The sequence below is a fragment of the Plectropomus leopardus genome, chromosome 8 (genome assembly GCF_008729295.1).
Source record: "Plectropomus leopardus isolate mb chromosome 8, YSFRI_Pleo_2.0, whole genome shotgun sequence".
NCBI classification, from domain to species: domain Eukaryota; kingdom Metazoa; phylum Chordata; class Actinopteri; order Perciformes; family Serranidae; genus Plectropomus; species Plectropomus leopardus.
This window is the reverse complement of record NC_056470.1, coordinates 30,547,725-30,571,162: the sequence shown is the minus strand read 5'-3', so window position 1 is coordinate 30,571,162 and position 23,438 is coordinate 30,547,725. Positions and strand designations below refer to the sequence as shown.

Sequence of the window (23,438 nt, the reverse complement as noted above, 5' to 3'; positions counted from 1 at the left end):
CAGGCCCAAAACTCATGTTTCAGATCTGATCAGGACATCCCTGCATTATAGTGTCAAACATGCTTTATTCAGGAAGCAAAAAGGACATTATGTTTGTGAGAAATATGGCTGTCATAGAGTTCTGACTTACTTGCTCAGCATAGGAATAAGCTGACAGCTAAAAAGCTGTCAGATTAGCCTTTTTGTCATGTTTGTCGTGATTGCTGTTGTTAATGTTTGTACTGAGACATTTTTAATCATTTTTTGTCAGTTTCCTGGGTGATAAGTTGTAGGCAGTAGAGATCTGGTACCAATATGATTAAGTAGAGAAAAAAAACTGAGAATGCATAGACTTTCTATATTTTTTAATAAATAATTTTGTGTGCAACCAGTTTAAACACATTTCAAATTTACAGTTGCATCTTATGCATATTCAATATACATCACATTCTCTTTACCTTGATATCTTTTGTAAGATGTCGATAATCCTTTTATAAGATGATAAAATTCATTTAAAAACTACAGATAAATGTTTGAATTTAGGTAGACACACTAAACTTGATGACGCACACGATACTCTTGATGTTTAGTTTGTCGTCTTTTTAACAAAAAAATGATGTGCTGATGAACTAAATGCACATTATACCCGTTTCCTCATTTCACGCCAAAAGCATAAACTCACACGCAGGTAACTTTTACTTCACCCACAAAATAATCATTTGTATATCACCAACTCACCGTGTGTTTTACTGAAATTGTGAGGAAATTTTGTTTTTCTTGCATGCCTCCATGGTGATCGAAGACTGAGAAACTGAGAAATTCTTTATAAAATGGAGCAAAAACTATATCAGAACAAATATCACAAATTCTTAAACAACTTATGTAATGTAATCAAAGTCTCATTTATCCAGTCCCATTCTTAGTAACTGTCATACACATGCATCGTCACTGAAATAGTATTTAAAACTGAACTGAAATGAAACTTACCCATGCTCTCCTCAGAGCCAGACTCCATTAACAAAAACAGTGATTTTAACTCGCTGAACACGGGAGCTTCTGGTCTACTGCTGACTCGATCAGTTATTCTGTTTGTGTTGTTGTGTGACTTTAGTGTTTAAGGGGTTAGTTCAGATTCACCCAAGTCACACAATAACACAAGCAAACTGCCAATCGAGGCAGCGGCAGACTGGCAGCTCCTGTGCTCACAGTGAGGTAAAATTAGTGTTTTTGTCAATGGAGTCTGGTTCTGCAGAGAGCAGTCAGATGAATCTGTCTATTTGGGGTATTTACTTACCATACGAATAGAAAAAAAAGAGACTTGGATTATTCTGAGTTTTTTGAGAGTTTGTAAACTGATGTTTTGATATGGTTTTGCTGTTTTTTGAGGTGGACCCCTGTGACTTCAATTCATCAAGAATTTCCGTAGTTTTTGGATTCTTTGTTCACTGTGGAGGCATGCAAGAAAAAACAGCTTTTTTTCACAAATTCAACTGATACACAAATGATCATTTTGTGGGTAAAGTATTCCTTTTACAGCGTTGCTTTAAGCATTTAAACAAGAAGTGTACGTCTTCTCACCGCAGACTGCCCACCTCTTCAAGCTAATTATTCTAGAGGCTGAGCTTTTGATTAAACATTCAAGTCATTGGTCCAAGTGACTGTCTGTGCTGTTCAATGAGGCACTGATCAATAATTAAAATCAACCTGAGCTGATATACTTCATGAAGTGCATCAGAGCTGTAATCAAGGCACTCCCAGTTCTCTGCTGTGGGCGTTACTGTGCTGTGCAGGACACAGAGCGGCCTTCAGTGCTTTTCAGGTCCACTGTATGTGGTCCTCCACCGTATCTTCAAGGATACTGTCAAAGTCCTTTGGCAATGCATTTTGTTGATTCATCATTAAAAGAGCAGGTCCGTTTTTCAAACCCAGGTCTCTGGATAACTCCTGGGGCCTTTTGGCTTTCCAAAACGGTTCCCAAATCCTGTAGAAGATGATGATGGTGTTATAAAAATCAGATGTAATTTCTGCATAATATGTTTGCACACTGACATAGATGGAGGCCTACCAAATTTGAAGATTGAAGATGCAGCACTATACGGAGGAGGTGGTGTTTCAGATTGAGCAGGAGGAGGCGGAGGGGCAGTTTTAGCTGTGTATGTGAGTTTTAGACATGTTAGTTTTACTTTTCTTATAAACATCAGTGCATTTATTGAGCTACAATTTTAATTAGCATCACTTACGTTTTTGCTTGTGTCTAAAAAACAGACTCTGGACAAAAGAAACAAAAACAGAATTTAGTTATCTACAGTTCAAATTTTTTACTTTTAACTCTTTCAAGCTGTAGTTGGTAACTTTCTGATAAATAACTTTGTCATATTTGCTGAAACTGACCTCACAATCATACATGAAACAGATAATCTGCAGAAAAAAAATCATATTCCTCTGCCCTCTCTTTGTGCTCTTATGGCATTAATGCATGTGAGGAAAACAACCAATCAGAGCCAAGGAGTCTCTGACGCAACTGTCAACTGTCACTGACCGCAGGTCACTGCTGGTGACCTGCGGTCAGACTGTCAGACAGCACTGATAAAATACGAATCAAGATGCTGTGACTGCATTTTCTATTTCTCACCTCAAATGTTTTCTGAAACATATTTAACGGTACTGTTCAGCTGTAAAATGAGAACAATTGTGACCAGGCCCCCAGCTGGCCATTTTCATGCCCTTAGTGTAATTAAAATAAATATAAATAAATAATAGGAAAAGCAGAAGTATGCCATAGCTTCTATATAACCGAGGAAAAGTCACAAAACTTCCACTACAGGAGAACTATAGCACGGCCAGCAGTTGTCCCAGCAGTTGTGTGGCTGAGGCTCTGCAGAGGCACGTCTGCATTTCCTGGCTTCAAGGTCGTTATTTAGGTCACAGCTTCATCTGCACTGAAGCTGATGACAGCAAGACCACTGAGATGCCCCATAGTTGAACGCAGATATTTTTTAATGAGCTTAAGTTTAGAAAAATGAGCTTAAGTTTTGAAAAACTGACTATTAGCAACTAATACTAATGTATACTTAAAATTTAAATTACTGCAGCTGCTCTGTGCTCACTGAACCCTGGGACGGTGCAGCTTACGTTGTGTGTCTGAATGGGACTTAACTGGGACAGTTAGTGCATCATGTCTGATTATGATTAATGAGCATCACATTGAGCTGTTTCGGTGACCTATCAACACGTTCTCATCCCGAGTCGTCATGTAGAGTTTACATCATATGAAGCGCTGCTGCTTGTTACACTGTCTCATGATTTACCCTTGTCTCATTATTATTATTATTATTATTATTATTATTATTATTATTATTATTATTATTGTTATTATTATTTATTATTATTATTATAGGGGCTACCAGAGTTTATTCTAATGCAGGAGGCGGTACCAATAACACAAAGTGATAGTTACAGTAGGATTTGGCCAATCACAGTGCAGTTTGCTCCAGATGACGTATAACATACGTAAGCGGATACAAAGCGTCGGCTCGTCTTCCGATTGGTGGACAAAACCAAAACAAACCTCTGACCTCTCCAGAGGAACCATGGGAAACCAATATGGCGTTTAGCATCGGTGCTAATCGACTTTTATCATCGAAATGGGGATAAAATACGGACGGAAGACACCTAATATCGGATCTATCATCATGGATTTATCGAAAAAGGTCCCATAAAAACACCAGAATTCCCAGGCTGGATACTGAGGCCTCTGAAAGAGCTACGATGCATCGGCACAGCCAAAAAAGTAAGGCGATCCGACAAACGGTCTCAAAATTATTAAGACTTTTCTAAGCGATAAACATTTTCGAGGGGTAAGAATAGACTATATTAAGTAATATATTTAATAAATATAGTATAAACTGTATTTAGTAAATATAGTCTATAATCGATGTTTAGGATTTTTGAATCGATTCTGAATCGTTAAAACGATTATTATATACCTTATTAGTAATACCGGAAACGGTTTTGGTTGGCTGCTTTCTGAGCTGAAGCGTCCAGCTGTCCGGGACATCATGGGGACATCATGGGGACATCAAAGGTGGCTTTTGGCGTCAGGGTCTCACAGGGAAAGCTTGCAAAAGCGGCGGTGTGTGACGATTTTGAGATGATAATAAGCAGACCTTACACACAGCCCATCGTGGCGGTGCTTACAAATAGTCGAGCCAAAACTCAGCACTTGTCATCACTCGGAGAAAAGTTTGGGATGCGATAAAGACTCCTGATTTGTTGTTTCCAACAGCTGTAGTAAATTGTTGCAAATGCCATTAGTAGCAGTATAAGGAGGGAGAAGAACATGTTTTTTCAGACTGTCTCATGCACTATCATGTGGATGTAGTGGCAGTTTGAGCAAATATGAAAAAAAGTTGTTTTCATTAAAGTTTCCAGCTGTAGCTTTATTGTGTTGTGTTATCTCTTGTGTTACCCTTGTTCGAGACATGCCCTTCTCGCTGCTTTTCTCTGCTTTGTTTCCTGGTGTCACAGCGTTCAGGGAGGGTCTGCGGTTCACATCATGCTGCTCCACTGGTGCTAATAACACAAACACCGAAAGGAAATTTTATTATTTGTTGCATTACAAATTGCACTCATGACAACCTCCATGTGGTTGTTATATAAGGCTGATTATCAGTGTTATTTAGTCTCACTAGGAACCACCACAGCCTCAGACGTGTGGCTGAACATTGTTTTATGTGACATGGCTTCAAACATATTTAATCACGAGAAAATACGTGTCTAATAATACCATTACGTGTGAAAGAGGTCGTGTGCAGCCCCTAATGTCTGAGGCAACTCACCACTTCCTGCTCCATCCACGACCACAGGATGTGAAGCAGGCCGCCACCCTGCTGTGGGGGGCTCTGCAGCACAAACACAGAAATCAACTATCTCTTCTAATAGTATAATCTTTAAAATAATCATGAACAACACATTTTACCAATCAAGCTTTCATCTCTTGTTTAAAAGGATGCCTCCCAGTGGTGAAGATAGGTACTGCTAAATACTTAAACCTGCAGGCTGTTGTACTCAACTAAGAACACAATACAATCATGGATTAAGTGATAAACTGGTGGATTACTGTCAGCAAAAATCATTAGCCTGTCACCTAAACTGACTAAAGGGACAGTTCACCACAAAATCAAAGGTACATATTGGACAGAATGCAGATGGACTAGTATGTTTGTTTGTTTTGGTCTTTTCATGGGAGATATTGTGTATAGTCTACATGAAAAATAAATAAAATTACTAGCCTTATTCTTTAATTGCCAGATTAGAATAAAAAAGGAAAGAGAAGGGAGTCTTTACTCATAAAATAAAATATCTTACCTTGTTTAGAACTTTTAGCTCGAACGCTCTGAGAGGGAAAAAAAATCACGTTAATGCCCTAACACTTGGAAACTCATGTTGACCACGTAATGGAAAAGCACTGAGCACGGCATCAGAAAATGAGTCAGCGAGTGTTTGTCTTTGTGTTCAAACCTGCCCAATCTCCAGAAGAGGAGATTGGCACTGTACATTTCTGTAAGCCATAAAGCCATGTTGTATTTGCACATTTAGTACATATAACATTTCTAAAAGGATTCATGTAGGCCCCTGATTTAGGTGTTTTTTAGCAATCTGTTGGCGTGTTTTCAGTGACTTTAAAGGCTACAAGTAACTGTGTTTTTAGAGACCTTTTACCATTTCAAGTGAATATTTCGGCTCAAAAAGGTTTTGTTTTTTTTTGGTGATCCGTCGTTTTGTTTCCCATTACGTTTGAGGCTCCAGACGTGGGTGTTATTTAGCAATCTGTCTGTGTTTCCAGTGGTTTTTAAGGCTCCAGACTTGGGTGAATATTAGCAAGCTGTTGGTCTCTTTTCAGCAACTTTTTAGGCTCCAAACAAGCGTGTTTTTGGTGACCTTTTGCTGATTTTGAGTGTGTTTTTTGGCTCAAAAGGGGCAATTTTTTTGATGACTTGACGCCTTGTTTCCCACGAATTTTAGGCTCCAAACATGGGCGTTTTGTGTTTGGTTTTTTTTTAGCAATTTGTCAGCGTGTTTCTAGTGGCTTTTTAGGCTCCAGATATGGGTATTTACTCACAAGCTGTCAGCATGAAACATGTTTTTTTTTTAAATAGGAGGATAGTGTCACTGAGACATTGCTGCTTTTCCTGTTGGAAATCTCCCAAAACAAGTCATTTTCAGCCAAAACATGATCCTTCCTCAACAATAACCATGTGTTTTTTGTACACAAACCTAACCGCACTTTAACAACAGCACTGTTGAAACAAAGTTTCAACATATCTGCTGCATCATCCAGCTCTGTGGTTTGCAGAAATGTGAAAGGCCAAACTTTTTTGTGCCTATTGGCTGTAACATACTGCAGCCCTCAGTTTGTGACTTTTTAAAAGTCCACACCTTGCTCCTGTTCATGACAACATCGAGGAACTTCTTTGGCTGAGCGGTGCCGTCCCATTCAGACGAGAAGCCGACCCTCGGCCAGGGCCGCGTCGTCTCTACGGGCGGCGGGCAAAGGGCGGTTTTCTCATGAACTGAAAATTGTAGTCAAACAAAACGGGGCTTCAGTTAGACAACAAGCACTGCAGCGTGAGTCAAAGTGTGTGTGTGCTGTAAGGAGGCAGTGATGAGCTCACTCTGGTCTGTGAGGATGAAGGACTCTGGGGTCCTGTCAGGAAGCGGAGGAGTCAGGCTCTCTTCCGCTGCACAACCGAAGATAATCAAATGTTAATTTCTTAGTCAATAACAAAAAAATCACTCATCGTTTTGTGTGTGGGTGTTGATGTTATGATATTTGATCGTAATGCTGTCGTTCAGTGTGTTGCTCTTACTTTGAGGCGGCAGCGGCGGCGGAGGCGGCGGCGGCTCCAGAGGTGGACAGTGAGGGTGGAGCTTTGATGTTGTATTTGATGTAGGTTCAGGGTGTGTTACTGGTACTGGAGATATTAATAGAAAATAGAAAATACTATTAAAAGTACCACACACACATTTCATAACAACTGGCAGCTCAAGCGACATCTTGAATTTCTTATTATAAAGGTACATAACCTGGTAATGTTACAACAGTGCATTTTTAATAAAAATTTAATTTAATTTTAATTTATTTTTTACATTGTCAGCTGGTTTAATTAGCCAGCAGCACGTAATTTAGCCCTGAGCATTATATGGTATATATGGTATAAATATCTCACCAGTGACGTTCATTTTTACTTTGAGACTCTGCAAGAAAAAAACAGTATGTTTTGGTTACAGATCTCCTGCTTTAAGTGCTCTCATTGTCTGACACGAGTCATTTCAGAAACCCTTTCATTTCAGTGTAAAATTCAGGATACTTAACCCTTTAAAACCTGAGCAAATCGGCTTGATTTCTGTTAAAAATAAATTTTAAAAAACATGGGAAGAGGGCTGCAAGCAACATAACAATAAATGGCCCAAAAATTAGCAAGAAATTACAAGAAAATACCAGAAAATGAGCACAAAAACGGGGGGGGGGGGGGGAAATAACCTCAAGAAAGTGCAAAAAAATAATGTTTTTATTTTTCGTAACATGAATTTCAATATTTAATTATGATATATATATATCCCCCTGCAGATACATTTCAGATAACACCTTCCCCTTTTACTTTTTCCCCCCAGTTTGCCGGACATTTCTTTTGTTTAATTGCTCGTTATGTTTTTTCCTGTGTTTTTGAAAGATATTAAACAAATGTTCGCGGGTTTCAGAGGTTAAAATGCTCTGGAAAGGCATCTAAATGCTGCACAACTGATGTCAGTGCAGGTGTTAAAGGGTTAAAGACTTTTACATGTCCTTTAATTCGAGCTACCACTTTATCATTTATGGTCTAGCTGACAAATGTACATCATCCTCAATGGACCAGAGAAGTGTTTGTCAAACAGATGCTGAATTCGTTATGTGTGCAGTTAATGTGAAAATACTTCATTCATGTTTCTATTTTATTTTTCAAATTTTGTGGCACAGGAAGTCACACGTCAGCCAGCAGAGACTTCGTCCGTACCTTACTCCTCATCCATGGACTCGTCTCACTCTGAGGTGCAGCAGCTGCCGGCTTCGAGTCACCGAACCACTCTGAAGACTTTCCTATCCTGTTCAGGTTCACTGCCGGCGTGACCTCTGACCTCTGCTCCACAGGAGCTGTAAGGTAAAGAGAAATTCATTTCATGGTTACATTTTTAAGTAAAATCAGATTTTTTTGTTTATTGTTGAAATGATTGTGATTCATGGTGTTATAAAGTGACCTTCATCAACGGCCAGCTCGAAGGACTCTGGGGTTCTCTCTGGAAGTGGGGGGGCGGGTGAGGGGGGGTTACCTGGGAATAGCGAAAAAAAAGCATCGTAGTTTGTTATAGTTATATGACTCAATGTTGCCAGTGTTTCAACATATAAAAGTCACTTCTAATTTAACAATAATTGCAAAATGGGTTGTACGGGTACACACAAGTCTAACCTAAACTTGAGATGTTTTTCTTACCTCTAATTTTTTTTATCCTTACAATCAAAGTACTCCTTCAAAAAAAATCCATATTTGTCATTTTAAGGAAAAAGGAAACTAGTGTATTTGAATAACAATAAATTGCCTATATACAGATATGTAACACATTAAAACAGTTGCAAAACTCAGATTTTTCATTTTTCAAGTAAAAGTCTGTGCAGATCAGATAATTATTAACATTAACTCTTAAATATGAACAGAATATATCAGCATGTAATGCCTTGACTCCTCATATTGACATAGTTTCAACTATGCAAAAGCATAATCATAAATAATTGAGTCCTGAAATTCAGATTTCAGGACTCAAGATTTCCAGCAGCTAGACGCATACACACCTGCACTAACACGCACACGCAGACAGACTGATTTAACACAACAAACCACAGAGAAGCTCAGATAACAACAGATAGCGTGACTTCACTCCCTGCTCATAACGCTTTTTATTACAAACTCATAATAATGGTTCGCTGCTATATTAATGCTGTGAATATAAAGAACCTTTAGGTGTGGCACTGAAAGAAAAACGTTAAAAGTTTCAGATATTTTCCACTTACTGTATTTCTCGCCTCCCAGCTCCCTGACAGCCTCAGCAGCAGCATTCGGTGGAATGATAACCATTAACCTTTCGCAGGGATCTGGGTGCTCTGACACACAAAAGCATGTCATGTTAAGATATCTAAGATAAATATACTCTAAAGTCCAGGATATAAAGCAATGTTAAAAGACAGGAAAGCCTTAAGCGCTTGCTTCTTTGAATACAGTATAACTGGATGATCAGAACCTGTGAAATAGGAATTCATGCAATAATCAAAGGAAATGACAAACATGCTCACAGAAAGCCTCACAGCGTGGAAGCTGAGAACAAGAAGATCTCAAGAAAACAAGAAAAAAACAAAAGGTTGTTTTATTTCTGATCTCGAGGAGTGTTTCAGTGTGTCATGCCAGTATAGATGGCATCTTGACAACGGTAGCAACTGATTATTGATCACGTTACCACTTCATTACCATCTGATGCGCTCAATAACATCAGTGATGGGTACAAGTCAGTTGCTACAGTTGTTAAAGAAGCAGTTTATGCATACTGGCACAGCACCACTGATCTTTGATAAAGATTATTAGTAGCGTAATAACGGAAAATGACCTTTTTGTGAACATCTTGATATTTTGAGACATCAAAGCTCGATTTCTTCCACAAAAGCAAAATCAAACAACACTTTGTTTTCTCGTGATAACTGGTTGATTTTCTCGTAATCAAGAGAAAACAAAGCTTGTTTACCTCCTTATCTCGAGATAACAAAGCTCATTTTCTCAGGATAACAAAGTAAAACAACCTTTTGTTTTCTCGTAATAATGGGTTGATTATTCTGTTATCACAAGATAACAAAACTTGTTTTCTCCATAACGAAATAATTCACAAATATTTTGAGACAACAAAAGAAAACAAGCTTTTGTTTTCTAAGGATAATGGATTGTTTATCATGTTATTGCAAAATAACAAAGCTTTTTTTCTTGAAAAAATTAGGCATTATCTGGAGATAAAAAAGCTAATTTTCTTGTCATAATGAAATTATTTTAAAAATTAAATTTAAAAAAATAATTGGAAGCACGGTAAATTTCGGCCTCAGCTCATTATAACTAATGGTTTATTTACCGGATTATCTACACTAACAACACCAACCTGCATCCACAGCCAGAACATAAGATTCAGGAGTTCGTTGAGGTAGGGGAGGAGGTAACTCCTCATCTCTATCAGCTTCAACAGTACCTACAAAATGCACATCATTTAATGCAAATATCTGCAAAATTATGTTACCTGTCGTCTCTGTGCATGCACAGATATGACCATGTTTACCTGAGGCAGGAGAGTTAAGCTCCAGAGTGTGGTCGTTCAGGCGCAGCAAGGGCGTGCTGACGGCGGGGCTAACTGCCCATTTTTTGGCGTCTTCACTGGAGTCCGTTGGCGCCTCCTCTGCTGGCGGGGTGTCAAAGTAGGGATCTTCCACCATCAGACAAATGGCTGCTGCCATAGCTGGTGAAGCTGGAGGGTTGAGCGACGATACGGCATCTCTGTCCTGTATCCTCTCCTCTACTGCGGGGCCTCGCTGGCTGGTGTGCAGTTGGGTGGGTGAGGTCCTGGGTCCCTCCTGCAGGTCCCAGGTGGGGGCCAGAGCCTCAGGGAGGGTTTGGAGTAGGTGCCATTGTTGTTGGTCCCTCTGCATGTCCTTGGCTTTTATGGCAATGTGATTTTGTGAAGCAAAAGGTGAGGGGGTGTGGCGCTGTGCTAAAACCTCCCTCTCCTCGTCCAGCAGGTTCTGGAGTTGTGGCAGCAAATCCAAATCGTCACTGAGGTCAGAGAGCTCGCTTTCAGTGTCGGGCGTGATCGCCGGCGGGACCATTGTCACCTAAAGCGGGTGAGTCACAACAGCTTTTTACAAATGAAGACTTAACATGTAAATGCATTATTTCTCAGCAAATTCAAATTTTGCCCAACTTTTATTATCATGGCGTGTGCAATTTAAACCAGCATGTGAATACAGAGGCGCCTTACAGCTGAACTACTAAGTATTTAGCTTCAGATAAAGCATTCACCTCACTGACGCAGTGTCGATGATAATTCACATTTAAACATGTAGAGTGTAGTGTAGGGAGCAACATGTGTACTATGTGTAGTTTTTGTGGTAGTTTTTACTCCCTGTTTTTACAAACTGGGTCTTTTTTGCTTACTGGGTCTCAGATGGATCATAAATCCAATTTCAGCCCTTTGTTTTTAATACTTTCCTCTTACTTCTCTGTGATTTGCTTCATTCATGAGTCACTGGTGCTTTAAGGACTAAAATCTTAATATTAATTAGCTTTAAGCCTCCCAGCAGAGAGGCCGCATATATATGAAAGATTTAAAATGCCAAAAGTAAAAAAAAATCAAATCAAGTTAAAGGTTTATATTGCATAACAATCTTTTTTTCTTTTCTTTTCTTTTTTTTAATAAAGTAAAACAAAAAATACTAAACACAGGAAACCAAGGTATTTTCTATCTGTTGTAACAGCATTTGTATTATGACTATAAAAATCTTACAAACAAAATAAAGAAAAGCAACAAAAGGAAACAAAAAAAGAAAATGTACAATAACAAAAAACAGTGCATTATATATGAATTTTGGCTAACTTTTAGTGTCTTGGTGTGTCCAATAGTATACAGCTTGTAAATATCAGTGGTGGAGAAGGTATTCAGATAATTCACTAAAGTAGAAGTATTGATGTAACACTGTAAAAATACTCTGTTAGAAGTGAAAGTCCTGCATTTTAAAATTTAAGTAAAGCCATGTGCGGAAATCTTAATTTGTTAAGTGTCTAAAGCTTTCAGATAAATGTTGTAAACTACAAAGTATTTCTCTCAGGAATATAGAGCAGTAAAAGTATGAAATGGCATGAAAAGAGCAAATTCAATTAAAGTTCAAGTACCTCGAATTTATACTTAAGTACAACATAGAAGCCGTTACAGTTCAATAATCACTAACGTTTTGATACGTGTTCCAGTAAAGAAGTCCCCTTATAAACATCTTCATAGTTCATTTGTCTGTAAATATGATGATTTTCCACTCAGGTCACGTGACTGTATTCTGTCTGTGATACTGAAACCACAAAAGAGCCACAGCTGCTGTTTCTGCTTCACTGTTTGAGGTGGTTGTGCTTCACAATTTGTGTTTGCGGAGAAACATATTCTACATTTCCATTGTTTCTGTGGCACATTCGAAAGGGAGTGTTCCCGTTGGCTCACCTGGTCTCTGCAGGTCTGTGCATCCATGGACTGCAGATATCTCTCAAACAGTAACTTGATGGTTCTGTACACCAGCTCGTACTGCTCCTGTAGTTAAACAACAAAAACCTGCTCTGTTAGGTGATGTAACCTGGGGCATGACAGCCAAAACACACATTATTAAAAGAGCTCTGATGGAAGGAAGTAACTGACGCGAGGTGCCTAAAATGTGGCTCTGCTTGTTGGAAGATTTGTTACAGTTGATGCTTTGTTTAAAAAAAGAAAAAAAACAGCAACTCACCTTGGTTTGGACGACCGAGGGCCTCTGGGTTCTCATGTTTTGCACTAAATCATAGATACTGAAATCTGGAGTGATCATCTAAAGATAAACACACAAACAACACAGCTTGAATCTTCACAGCTGAATTAATCTGAGTTCAGATAGATACAGTAACTTGCAGGTGTCTGCATATCTCACCTGTTTCTTCAGGAGGTTCCAAGTGTAATCAATTACACACAGGGCTCCTGTTCTTCCACAGCCAGCACTGAAACCACAGCAACACAAAGTTACATTTTAATCTCTCAATTTATCTCCAGTAGTATAGTCATGATTATTTTGATTGTTTTGTGCTCACTGTAGTGCGTGATCCAAATCCAAACTGCTCCTATTTAGTACAACGCAGGATTCAAATAAAACTAAAAAAAAAATCCTAATTTGATCAGAATTAAAGAGGCAATTCTCCTGGAACTAATTCAAATAAAATAAAGTAAAATTAAATTAAATTAAAATAAATGGAAATAATATCAATGATCATAAAAATAATATAATAATAATAATAATAATAATAATAATGAAGTATAATAATAATAATAAGTATTATAAATAGATACAAATAAATATGTTTGAGGCTTTGACTTCAAACAGGAAGTTCTAGTTTATGGATATGCTGAGAAGTCATTTAAAACTTTTTTTTATGAATTTGCTCATTGATAATATGACACATGATTGTCCTCTAAACAGTACTCCCACTGTAGCAGTATAACACAGCGCCATCCATGAACCTGCGTGACTTTTGTCAGACAGGAGCTGAATCAGCTCTTATGGTAACTGGGGCTGTAGTTGGTGGTTTGGTTGGATTGTATCATAATATGAGAAGTTCGTGTTTCCTGTTAGTGTTGAGGAACAAAATGACACGTTGGGGTAAAAATCTCTGACAGCTGTATCGCGGTGACATCACTCAAAAATAGGGTGATTTCCTTTTGTTATTTTGGATCTGACTCAATATTCCACTTCTGACACATCATCCTGGTGTGGGCCCGTCAGTATTTCTACAGTATTCATATGAATACTGACGTAATTTTAGCATAAACATCGATAAATAGTCATCAAACAAAAAGGGTTCCTGTTTGTACTTCAGTATAATTTTAAATGGCATATTTATGTGGAACATTCTGACTAAATGACTAATTTAAATGTTGCGTGTGAACAGCCAACTTAGTCTCTGAAGATCATCTGCATTTGCAAAAACAATATCTGTATATACCCTGATTGGTTTACTTTAAAAAGAACAAAAAGCAAAATGCAGCTGTTTCACTGATTCTTCGTCTTTTCTTGTTTTTAAGCTACATTAATCGCCCAGAGAACCTCACACAGAAAATATCCTAAAGTTCTGTTTTGTGCAGATTGACAGAAGAAAATATTTAAAAGGTCCCACACCCTAACTGAACAATCCCGCATATGATGTGTGCTCTGTGTGTGTGTGTGTTTAACCCTTTGAAACCTGAACTGGCATCAGTTTTCTTGTGCTGCGTTCAGAGTCCTTCACAAGCATTTAAAACTTTGAAATCTGAGCAAATTGGTTTGCTTTCTTTTGAAAACATGGCGGGAACAGGCAATGAGTGAGTTGGCAAAAATGCTTCACAGATTGCAAGAAATTGAAAGCACTGGGAAATTAAATATTTTTTTAAAAGATAGGGAGAAATTATAATAATTTTATATTCAAAACTATTTTAAAGATTTGCCATTTTAAGCACACTTTTCGTGTCATTTCCTTTTTGTTTTGTTGTTGTTTTTATTTTGTGTTAATTTTGGGTCATAAGTTGCTTATTGCATTCTTCCCATGCTTTTGAAAGTAATCGAGCCAATTTGCGCAGGTTTCTAAGAATTACCTAAATGTAACTTACAATGAAAAGGTAGATGTGGGTTTTAAATCAAAGTGTAAGCAGTGGAAAAACTGAGGGGAAATGCCCCTGTGGGCAGTTGTCTGCCCACCTACACACACTTCCTGTCTCAAAGAAAATGGAGAAGGTGCCTCCTCTAAAGTAAGGGGACATATACATGCTGCCCACAGGCATTATGTTTGCCTTTGTAACCTTTCGATCAAAACCAAAAGTGTGATTTTTCAGTGTGACTACAGCTCTTCTACAACGAAACAAGCCACCAGTAACGCTTTTTATAATCATCCTAAACTTCCCTTAAGTCTTTAAATGTTTTTTGAGGAAATGTTCAGAAGTTGTCAAATATTTATTTGACGTTGTTTTGGTCTATAATAAGAAAAAGCTTCATCTCCTCTTAGAGGCAGAGACAGACGACTGAGAATGGAGCCTCGTAAAGGGGACAGGGAGTTGGTGAAAGGTGCTACGGTAGTTTTGATGTGCCGTCTTTTAGTTTCACTTTCTCTGGCAGCTGCGTTTTGCACAAGCCAAAGTTTGTTCACTGATTTTTTAAGTAGTCCAGTTAAAAGAGCACTGTCATAGTTTAGAGAAGTCCAAAGCATAAAGCAGTGTTTTTGAATCCTAAAGTGTAACATATGGTCAAAATGATCTGTCCAGGCTCCAGAGGGTTAATTAACATGGAGAAGTTTGACCTGCAGTGGATGCAGAAGGGGACGTCGTCATGGGCTTGATATGACCGCATCTCCTGCAACATGTCCAGAATGGGAGGGATGGAGTCTGGTACGCCGTGATCGGGCCAGTTGAAATAGTGCAGCTGTTTCAAAGTTCGGCTACACTAGAAAAAATGAAAACGTTGTAGAAAAATCACCATGCATGCAAAACTGTGGGTTTTTTGTGTGTGTGTGTGTGTGTGTGTGTGTGTGTGTGTGTGTGTGTGTGTGGGTGTGGTGGTGGTGGTGGTGGTGGTGGTGGGGGTGTCAAAACTTTCCTGTTTCCCTTTTATGGTGGGAATCTATAAATTTCATCAAAAGGACCTCTGCTACTTCAGTGTCTTTATAAAAAGGGGCAAATGCACATGTTTTAAATTATTACGCCTGTGCATGCAGGCCTCCAACATTTAATGAAAAGGTCATATATCAGTTCAAGACGAACACATTCGCGTTGCTTTTTGCAAATGCATGATTGTAAAAGCTAACGAATTATGAAAACAAATGCTTTAAGTGGGTAGATTCTGTCTTCAAGATGTCAAATATGACATAAGTCTTTGTAGCAGCTAACAACAATGTAAGCTGATAATCTCTCGCTTGTTTCACGAGAACTGCGCTGACAGTTATTCTCACAGTCAGAGGAGTACAGTATAAACACTACTTACGTTGCGATAAGTCACCCTTAACGTCCTTGTCAAATAATCTCCTTTATTTTCCTCAGAATCCTGCAAGAAAAAGACCCACAGTGCATCTTTAAGTTGAGTACTTATTCTCACTGTGAATTTCTTTTGTATTGTGTTAATAATAGTATAGCCACGTGTGATGTGTCACACACACGTTGTGTGAAGATAGAGTGAGATTTTAGTGTCTATGTTATGGAACAGTTCTGCAGAAACATCAAAGTAGGAAGTGTGACTGTGACAATAAGAGTACTCACACAGTAAACTGTAAACGGCTCACAAACAAAGGGCTGCTCTTGTTTTTGTGGCCAGTAGCGCTCACACTTTTTCTACAGAGAAAAGTAACGAAAACACATTGGGTTTTATTTTACATTTTACATTTCAGATTCTTCTTAACTTTCTCAGAAACACAACAAAATTGGATTTAATCTACACATCAAACCAACACATGCAAAGACCAACTGTCGTGTTTTATAAAACCACAGCGAGCTGAGGGTGAACTGACACACTGAATGCATTAGTACTGATGGTATATAAGCAACAGAAAAAAAGTGGAAATGTAGATAATTGTGTTACCTTTCCCATCTCAAATTCTCGACACGCCATCACCACGACCTGGTGCCAAAGAGGTCAAAAGGTCAGTTTATGAAAGGAAAGAGCTGCTTTGATTGTTTCACCTGACGCTTGCCAAATGCTGTTTTGAGAGAAACATTATGTGTTAAAGCACCTTGTTGTGTCGACAGATTGCAGGCGGGTCATACCTTTACGTTGTACTCCCAAAGCATCCTCAGGAAGTCCAGCACTGTGTGAGGCAGAGGACCCTGTGTAGCAATGTAAGCCCTGGAGCCCGACACTCCCTGTACACAAAACACAGCTCACAGTCAAGATTCACAGAGTGTAGGTGACATTAGTTTCATACTGTACATGTACATAAACTAAAAAGGCAATGATAAGCCTGAAAGGGATTCTCCAAATGTGGACATTGTTCCTTTACCTTAATGAAACTGGCGTTGATGTATTCAGAGTCATTTTTAGTTGTGGTGAGAGTGAGCTTTACTCTGGTGTGGTCAACTGAAACAAGACCAGAAATGTAGTTAGATTACCAGAGTCGCACAGGAGTCAGTGCCTTCGCAGTACCTCTCACCGCCCTATGGCGAAAAATAAATACATAAAAAATAAACATTTATTTATTTTTTATTTTTTTTAAATGTCATGCAACCTGTAAGTCTATGATTATGTGACCCGTTTACAATATAGTGCTGCATAATTAATTTAAATGTATCACAGTTGCTATATGGAGCTCAAATTTTTGAACAAAGGTAAAATATGTCCCAAGATACTATTAATAATGAAAGCCTCGGCCATCACATTATATTCTAGATGTAAAAGAATATTCTTGTTTGGTACAGACCCTACTGAAAATCACTCAATCTTTTTTTTTTTTTTCTCAGGAAAATAAAATAAAATATCATTCCCACTAAAATTCTTCTTAAAATGAACCTTTTCACAATTGCAAATTCTTTCAGCATAATTGCAATAAGAATTTCTTTTCATATTTATTTTTTTATTTATGCATATAATGCAGCCTTGACACATTTAAAGAGAGCATTAATGTGTCAGATGTGTGAACATGCAGAGAATAAAAAGTCTGAGTTTCTTGCTCGTATCTTATTTGAACAGCCCTGATGCAGAATTATATTTATCATTTATTATAATGCAGAAGTAAAATGACAAATACAAATCTGCCTCGAGCAAAACTTACAGGGAACAATGTCTTTGTATCGGTTCCTCTTGATGTTCTCCTGCTTCTCTGCTGTCTTGGTGGGGTAGGTTTTGTCAGTGCGGTACTTAGTTGACTGGCTTTTCAACCTCTGAAAAAAAAGACAGATGAAATTTAATCCGAACTGCAGCATTTTTGTCATAATTTCTTTGAAGCTGTGTGAATGTCAGAGGACTTTTTTCTCACCATGTATCTCACAAAGGAGAAGGCTTTACCCTGCCGATAACTAAAGTTGCATTTAGAAAATGCCTGTGGTGGTCAGAATATTACCTTTATGAAGCTTAATCATCAACCTTGTCAAGACCATATATTAGATAACTGTTTAAATTTCTCTACACTATTAAAATTTTCCTGGTTTTATGTATTTAACAGCTTCTTTTCTTTGTTAGAGTGTATGTTGGTGCCATTTCACATTGATATCATGTTATATTCTATGGAAATATAATTGTAAGCTGCTCACTAACAAAACATGACAGCTCAAATGAGAGAAAACTGTTTCTTTAGTAGAATACTACATAAAAAGTAATGCCTCAGTTTATGTTAAGGATTTTTATGCACAGATATAATTAAATATACACTAACCACACCTTCTTTAGGTGTACTCATTTTTGATAAAGAAAAACAAGCTTCACTATAATTTATAATCAATGTAAGGCAAGCAGAATAAAAGTGATACGAGCGTCAGCATATCTGGGCAGGGTTTTTTCAGGGCAAATTACTGTTAGCTGTAAGTGTTTTTTAATTGAAGAAAAAAAAAAGTCTTTTTTCACATCAGTGGTGTCCTGCCTGCAGTGCTTTAGGATAAACCAACTTTATTTATCACCACTTTACTGCTGTGACGCAAATCTGTGATTGTTGTGGCACATTTGTATTATTAAACGGTCTATTCATCCCAAAATCAAAAATACGTATTTTTCCTCTCATCTTTAGTGCTTTTTTTCAGTCTGGATTGTTTTGGTGTGAGCTGCCGAGTGTTATTGGTTATCAGTCGAAGATATGTCTGCTTTCTCTCCGATATAATGGAACTAGATGGCACTCGGCCTGTGGTGCTAAAATCATCAAAAAATACATTTGAAAAACTCAACAGCAATGTCTCTTTCCAAAAATTATGACCCGGTTACTTAAGATAATCCACCTTGTGTGCAGTTTCATATAGGAGCTATTTTCTTTCTTGCCACTGAACTGACCTGTTCTCGTACCAACTCGTCAAATACCGCCACTTTGTCAATAGACCTAAACGTCGAAATATGACACTTTAAGCAGCCTCCTGGGTTTGTTCTGGACATTCACAGACGGCATCTCAACTGACACACGTTATACGTGTTGTGTCTTTTCAAAATACAATTCCATTTTCCACAGGAAATGGACAGTTTCTGCTTTTCACGTACATGAAGTCTTTTTCAAAACAAACGCGCTTTAGGTGCAACACCTCGCTTTTGCATTTTTTTTCGGTTTAGGCAACAAAAGCATGTGGTTATGTTAGAAAAACATGGTTTGGCTTAAAAAAAATACACATAGCGTAACATCGTGTGACATATGTTATCTAGCATGCTACACAAACTAACTGTGTTAAAATAACTCCATTGACTTTTGGTTTCACACAGAAAACAAACGGGTGAGCTTCCCATCAATCTCCAAACCGACCCTGTATGGACTTTTTCTGGTCTTTATGTCATTATGTTTCTGGTGGTGTCAAAAATAACCGCTGCTTGGTGCATATCATTCCACCACGACGAGTGTCTTCGTGATCTCTGACGCTGACATCCACTGGCCAAGCGGTATTCGACGAGTTTGGTTGTGGCCACCTGTGCGTATCATACTGCCACCAAATGTGTCACCTTATCTCAGTATCTGATGCGGTTGTTTTTGACAAGCCGGGAGGGAGAATGTTTAATCTTACGCTGTCAGAGGGATAGGCCTCTCGTCCATGAGGAGATGCACGCTTTCCTCTGTGTGGTGATACAGCTGTTAAGTGAAGTTTGGTAGCAAGAAAAAAGTTCCCACATAAAACTAATCACAACAAGGCCTGTGGATTATCTTGAGTCACCGGGTCATGATTTCTGGAAAAAGACACTTCTGTTGAGTTTTTAATTTTTTGTTTTTGGCACTTTGCCATCTAGTTCCATTATATTTTAGAAAGGACGGCCATCTCTACCATTGATATCGCCAACACTATTTATAGATTTATAAATAGCATATATTTGATTTATGGACGATCTGTCCCTTTAAAATGTGTTGCGGCATTTTTTTGGCAGTATTTTAATAATAGTTCAGTCTCAGAGGAGAGTCAGGAAAAAGAGAGGTCAAATGGCAGGAGGATTACATTTGACCGATCACACAACTGCCATACGTGGTCAGTTTTTATGTGATTCAACCCCGAGTGACCAGAATCTATGACTCACTTTGCTTACAAACTGACATGACGGCGTACAGACCGACAGGATTTCCACGCAGAATTAACTGTGTGGAAGGTCTGACACCAAAATGAAAGTTATGGCACGTCCATGCTTACAGGATTTGTTAAGACACTGGTCTTTTTGTTCGGAGGCCAGTTCTCGCAGTTCCAAACAGTCTGCTAAAGGCCTCGCGGACCATCTGCACCGCTAACTCCACAGAGCGCTTTTTGTTCGTAGAGGAAGTGATGCAGTAGACCCCTCAGAGTAGAGTGGTCGGGGTGGGAGCAGTATGACAGCAGAGGGGCAGCATGTGAAGCACACGTTGCTGTCCTCGGGCGCTGACATGTCACTCATCACCATGGCAGCAGCCCAGAGATGATGTCATCCTGGGTGTCAAGACTTTAGAGGAAGAGTTTTTTTGTGTGTTTCTGTGTGAATGTGCACGAATCATTCTGTGTTTCCAAAGACAAATTAGTGATAACTGAACAAATTATTGATTAACTGTTAGTCGTTTAACCCTCTGACACCTGGAGCGACATCACTTTTCTTTTGTTGCTTTAAGACGCCCTTCACAAGTATTTTAACCTCAAAGCACTGAGCAAATTGTTGGGATTTCATTCTAAAAAGGCAGAAACTTGATTAGAAATGTTATATGAAATTAGTAGATTTATACTTACTATACTATTTATAAAAAGCTGGGGATAAATGTCTTGGATAGAAAGAAAGAAAGCGGTCGGGGAAAACTCTATTTATAGTTATCATAATTACATATTTAAAATTATGTTACAGAATTATTTTAGAATTGATTGATTTTTCTTCAAAATCTTTTTATTCCTTTTTTCTTTGGGTTGTTTTTTTGTCATTTGTTTTGTTTACAAATTGTCAGGTTAGTTTTTTAATAAGAACTTTTGGGGGAAATTTCTTCTTTGGTTGCTCATTGCCTTTCTTTTCTTTTTTTTAAAAGAAAGAAATCAAACCAATTTGCTCAGGTTTTAAAGGGGCAATGCTATAATGCGTTTGTCTGTGGGTCTTCCTCGTTCATGTGCCTTCTTGACAAGCATCAGTACAAAGAGGAAGCACCAAAGTGGCATGACAAAAGCAGCGTGTTACTTCCCTGAACGTTACTCCTTTTGTGACATTTTGGAAAGCTGGAAAACTATCAGCACTTTACTTTCTGTCAGTTAATTCAGTATAAACAAACCGTTAAGACATGATTTCTGATTGATGATAAAAGCCACAGAAGAAACAAAATTTGCTTTGTGAAAGCTGAACAGTTGACTCACCGCAAACTCCCCAGCAATGCCGTTCGGTGCCTGCTCGTCCTCAGCCTCTTGTCTCTCCAGCTGAGCCAAGAAGCTCCTCAGTATCCAGGCCTGCTGCTCCATGGCTGGCTGTACACTGCCTGGGATCGGGCTCCCTTCACAGGCATGTCAGGACACAAAGGTCCTCGTCCAGGGGTCATGGATTAGGGTCGGCAGGGCTTGGGTTCAGGGCTGTGGCGCCTCTGCTGCTGCCTCACAGAGCACTTCTCTATTGCCACTGTCACATCAAGGAACTATTGTGAAGGAACGTGTAAACTGTCTTAGAGGAAGCAAGAGTAAGCTAACAGGTTCTGTGGTCAGATTAAAAATATTGCCGCGCCCCGCGGGTGTCTCTCACAGGGTCCTAAAGTCACTTGGGTGTTTCATGGCACGGCAGCGTCGCAGAGGGACTGTAAGGGTGACACCCACAAACAGAGTGGGCCACACATTGGTGCATATAAACTTGCATGAACAGCTGTTGCTACCCAAAGTGAGAGTGCAGTGCAGGCAGTCGAGCCTGTTGGACGACATTCAGGGCACATGAGAGGAGAGGAGGAGGGATGTGGGTAGGGACGCAGGCAGCTTTAGAGGGAGTGGTGAGGAGAGAGGGTGTCTGCGAATCCTGAAAATCCTGATGTTCTGAGACAGCAATTAACCCACTCAACTGCCAACTGTCAGCTGTGGCCATTTGTTTTGGTAAACCATCGCACAGCACTTGAGATAAAATACAATCAAGAAAACTGCAAAACTGGCAAAACTTCCGGTAATGTGTTTAATGGGTGAGCAGCTTTAAATGTAACGAAGAAGGCTTTAAAGAGGAATGGGAGGAGCTCTGCTTTAAGGAACTGAGCATTAAGTCACCCGTGCAAGACTTCCTTTCCTATATACAGCAAACTGTATGTTAATAAGAGTGTGAATAGAAATAATAAGACATACATGTATATCCTATAGCTAGTTTAATGAAATAAAGATAAAAATATCAAGATGTGAAAGAAAACGCTCTTAGAGCAGGCTTACCAGAGAAGTCGACATGCACTTCACGTGAGAGGAGGCACCCTACTGTGCCTTAGTTCACATCAAGATGTCAGCAGTGCATTGCAGGTTGTGTTCAGCAGGTGTTACTACACCAGTAACGTGGCGACATCTAGTGGCTTTCTGACATGGTTGAATTTTGTCAGTGGTTTGTGGAATTTCATTGTCAAAATCATCATTGGATAGAAATTAGTCTGATGGAAATTGTGACGTCCCTCCTCTACGTCTACTCTGCTTATTGCTTGTATGTGTTGATGTAGTTCAGATTACGAATAGCTGAGTTTTTGATCAGGATGCGGAGGGGTCCGTGGATGGCGCCTTGGTGAGAGGTCAGCAGCAGACTACTGTTTGAGACCAGCAAAAAGGAAATTTTTTTGAAGAGTGGTAGGGACATTTCCAGTCGTGTGGTGACAAAAATGTCCTTTTCCTATTAAGAGGTTGAGATGTTTTCAGCAGTGTTTGTAGCGACAACAGCAGGTATTTTTTAACCATAATTTAGGACATTTTCAGCCACGTTTACTGTAAAAAAAGGTTGGTATTTTTGAATGAGTGTTTGGGACATTGCTAGCTGTTATTGTAGTGACAAAAACTGCTTTTTTTGTCAAGAGTTCGAGATGTTTGCAGATGTGTTTTTAGTGATTAAAAAAAATGGGGTTTTTTTTTGTTTTTTTTACAAGAGGTCCGAACTTTATCAGGGCTGTTTGTAGCAATAAAAGCAGGTATTTTTTAACAGGAGTTTGGGACATTTCCAGCCATGTTTGAAGTGACAAAGACAAGTTTTTTTTGTTTTGTTTTTTTACCATAGTTTGTGACATTTTTAGCCATATTTGTAGCAATAAAAGTGGCTATTTTTTAACAAGAGTGTGGAACATTTCCAACTCTTTGTAGCAACAAGTCAAACTATGGCAACTGGTGTTGCCGTATTGAAAAAAAGAAACCAAGGCTCCAGATATTTGAAGGGGCTTTTACAATAACACAACCGTAAATTACTGGAAATGTGGCCTATTCACAAGGCAACTCAATCTGTGTTTTGGGCCTAGTAGCACTCAAAGGCATTTCTGTAACCCACAATGCACCTACAGGAA

At 38.8% G+C, this 23,438-nt stretch overlaps 1 protein-coding gene across 3 annotated transcripts; it reads right to left on the bottom strand.

Moving 5' to 3' along the window:
• Positions 1-1,465: 1,465 nt before the first annotated feature.
• On the bottom strand, positions 1,466-22,423 carry ptpn22 (protein tyrosine phosphatase non-receptor type 22). Of its 3 annotated transcripts, none has more exons than XM_042491705.1 (27): positions 22,339-22,423; positions 21,304-21,575; positions 17,607-17,715; positions 16,839-16,915; positions 16,606-16,701; positions 16,421-16,459; positions 16,102-16,173; positions 15,830-15,889; positions 15,150-15,292; positions 12,761-12,827; positions 12,584-12,661; positions 12,304-12,390; positions 10,381-10,930; positions 10,207-10,293; positions 9,083-9,172; positions 8,275-8,346; positions 8,034-8,170; positions 7,209-7,236; positions 6,849-6,953; positions 6,654-6,719; positions 6,418-6,551; positions 5,347-5,374; positions 4,818-4,880; positions 4,448-4,551; positions 2,220-2,247; positions 2,045-2,128; positions 1,466-1,960 (listed from the first exon to the last, which is right to left on the bottom strand). In XM_042491705.1, the coding sequence occupies exons 2-27, from the start codon at positions 21,403-21,405 to the stop codon at positions 1,899-1,901; spliced, it is 2,568 nt and encodes an 855-aa protein (XP_042347639.1). In that variant the 5' UTR covers positions 21,406-21,575; positions 22,339-22,423; the 3' UTR covers positions 1,466-1,898. The 3 variants fall into 3 exon arrangements, with proteins under 3 accessions (XP_042347639.1, XP_042347640.1, XP_042347638.1); XM_042491706.1 differs by having other exon boundaries at positions 21,304-21,559; positions 22,339-22,391; XM_042491704.1 differs by lacking the exon at positions 22,339-22,423 and having other exon boundaries at positions 21,304-21,728.
• Positions 22,424-23,438: the final 1,015 nt, after the last annotated feature.

Bases quoted from the DNA above. Each gene is read 5' to 3' on its own strand.
- ptpn22 (XM_042491705.1), bottom strand. From the start codon at position 21,405: ATGGAGCAGCAGGCCTGGATACTGAGGAGCTTCTTGGCTCAGCTGGAG. The intron at 8,171-8,274 runs GTCACTTTATAA...TTTACCTTACAG, and splicing joins CGAGCTGGCCGTTGATGAAG to CTCCTGTGGAGCAGAGGTCA. The intron at 4,881-5,346 runs GTAAGATATTTT...TTTGTGCTGCAG, and splicing joins AGCTAAAAGTTCTAAACAAG to AGCCCCCCACAGCAGGGTGG.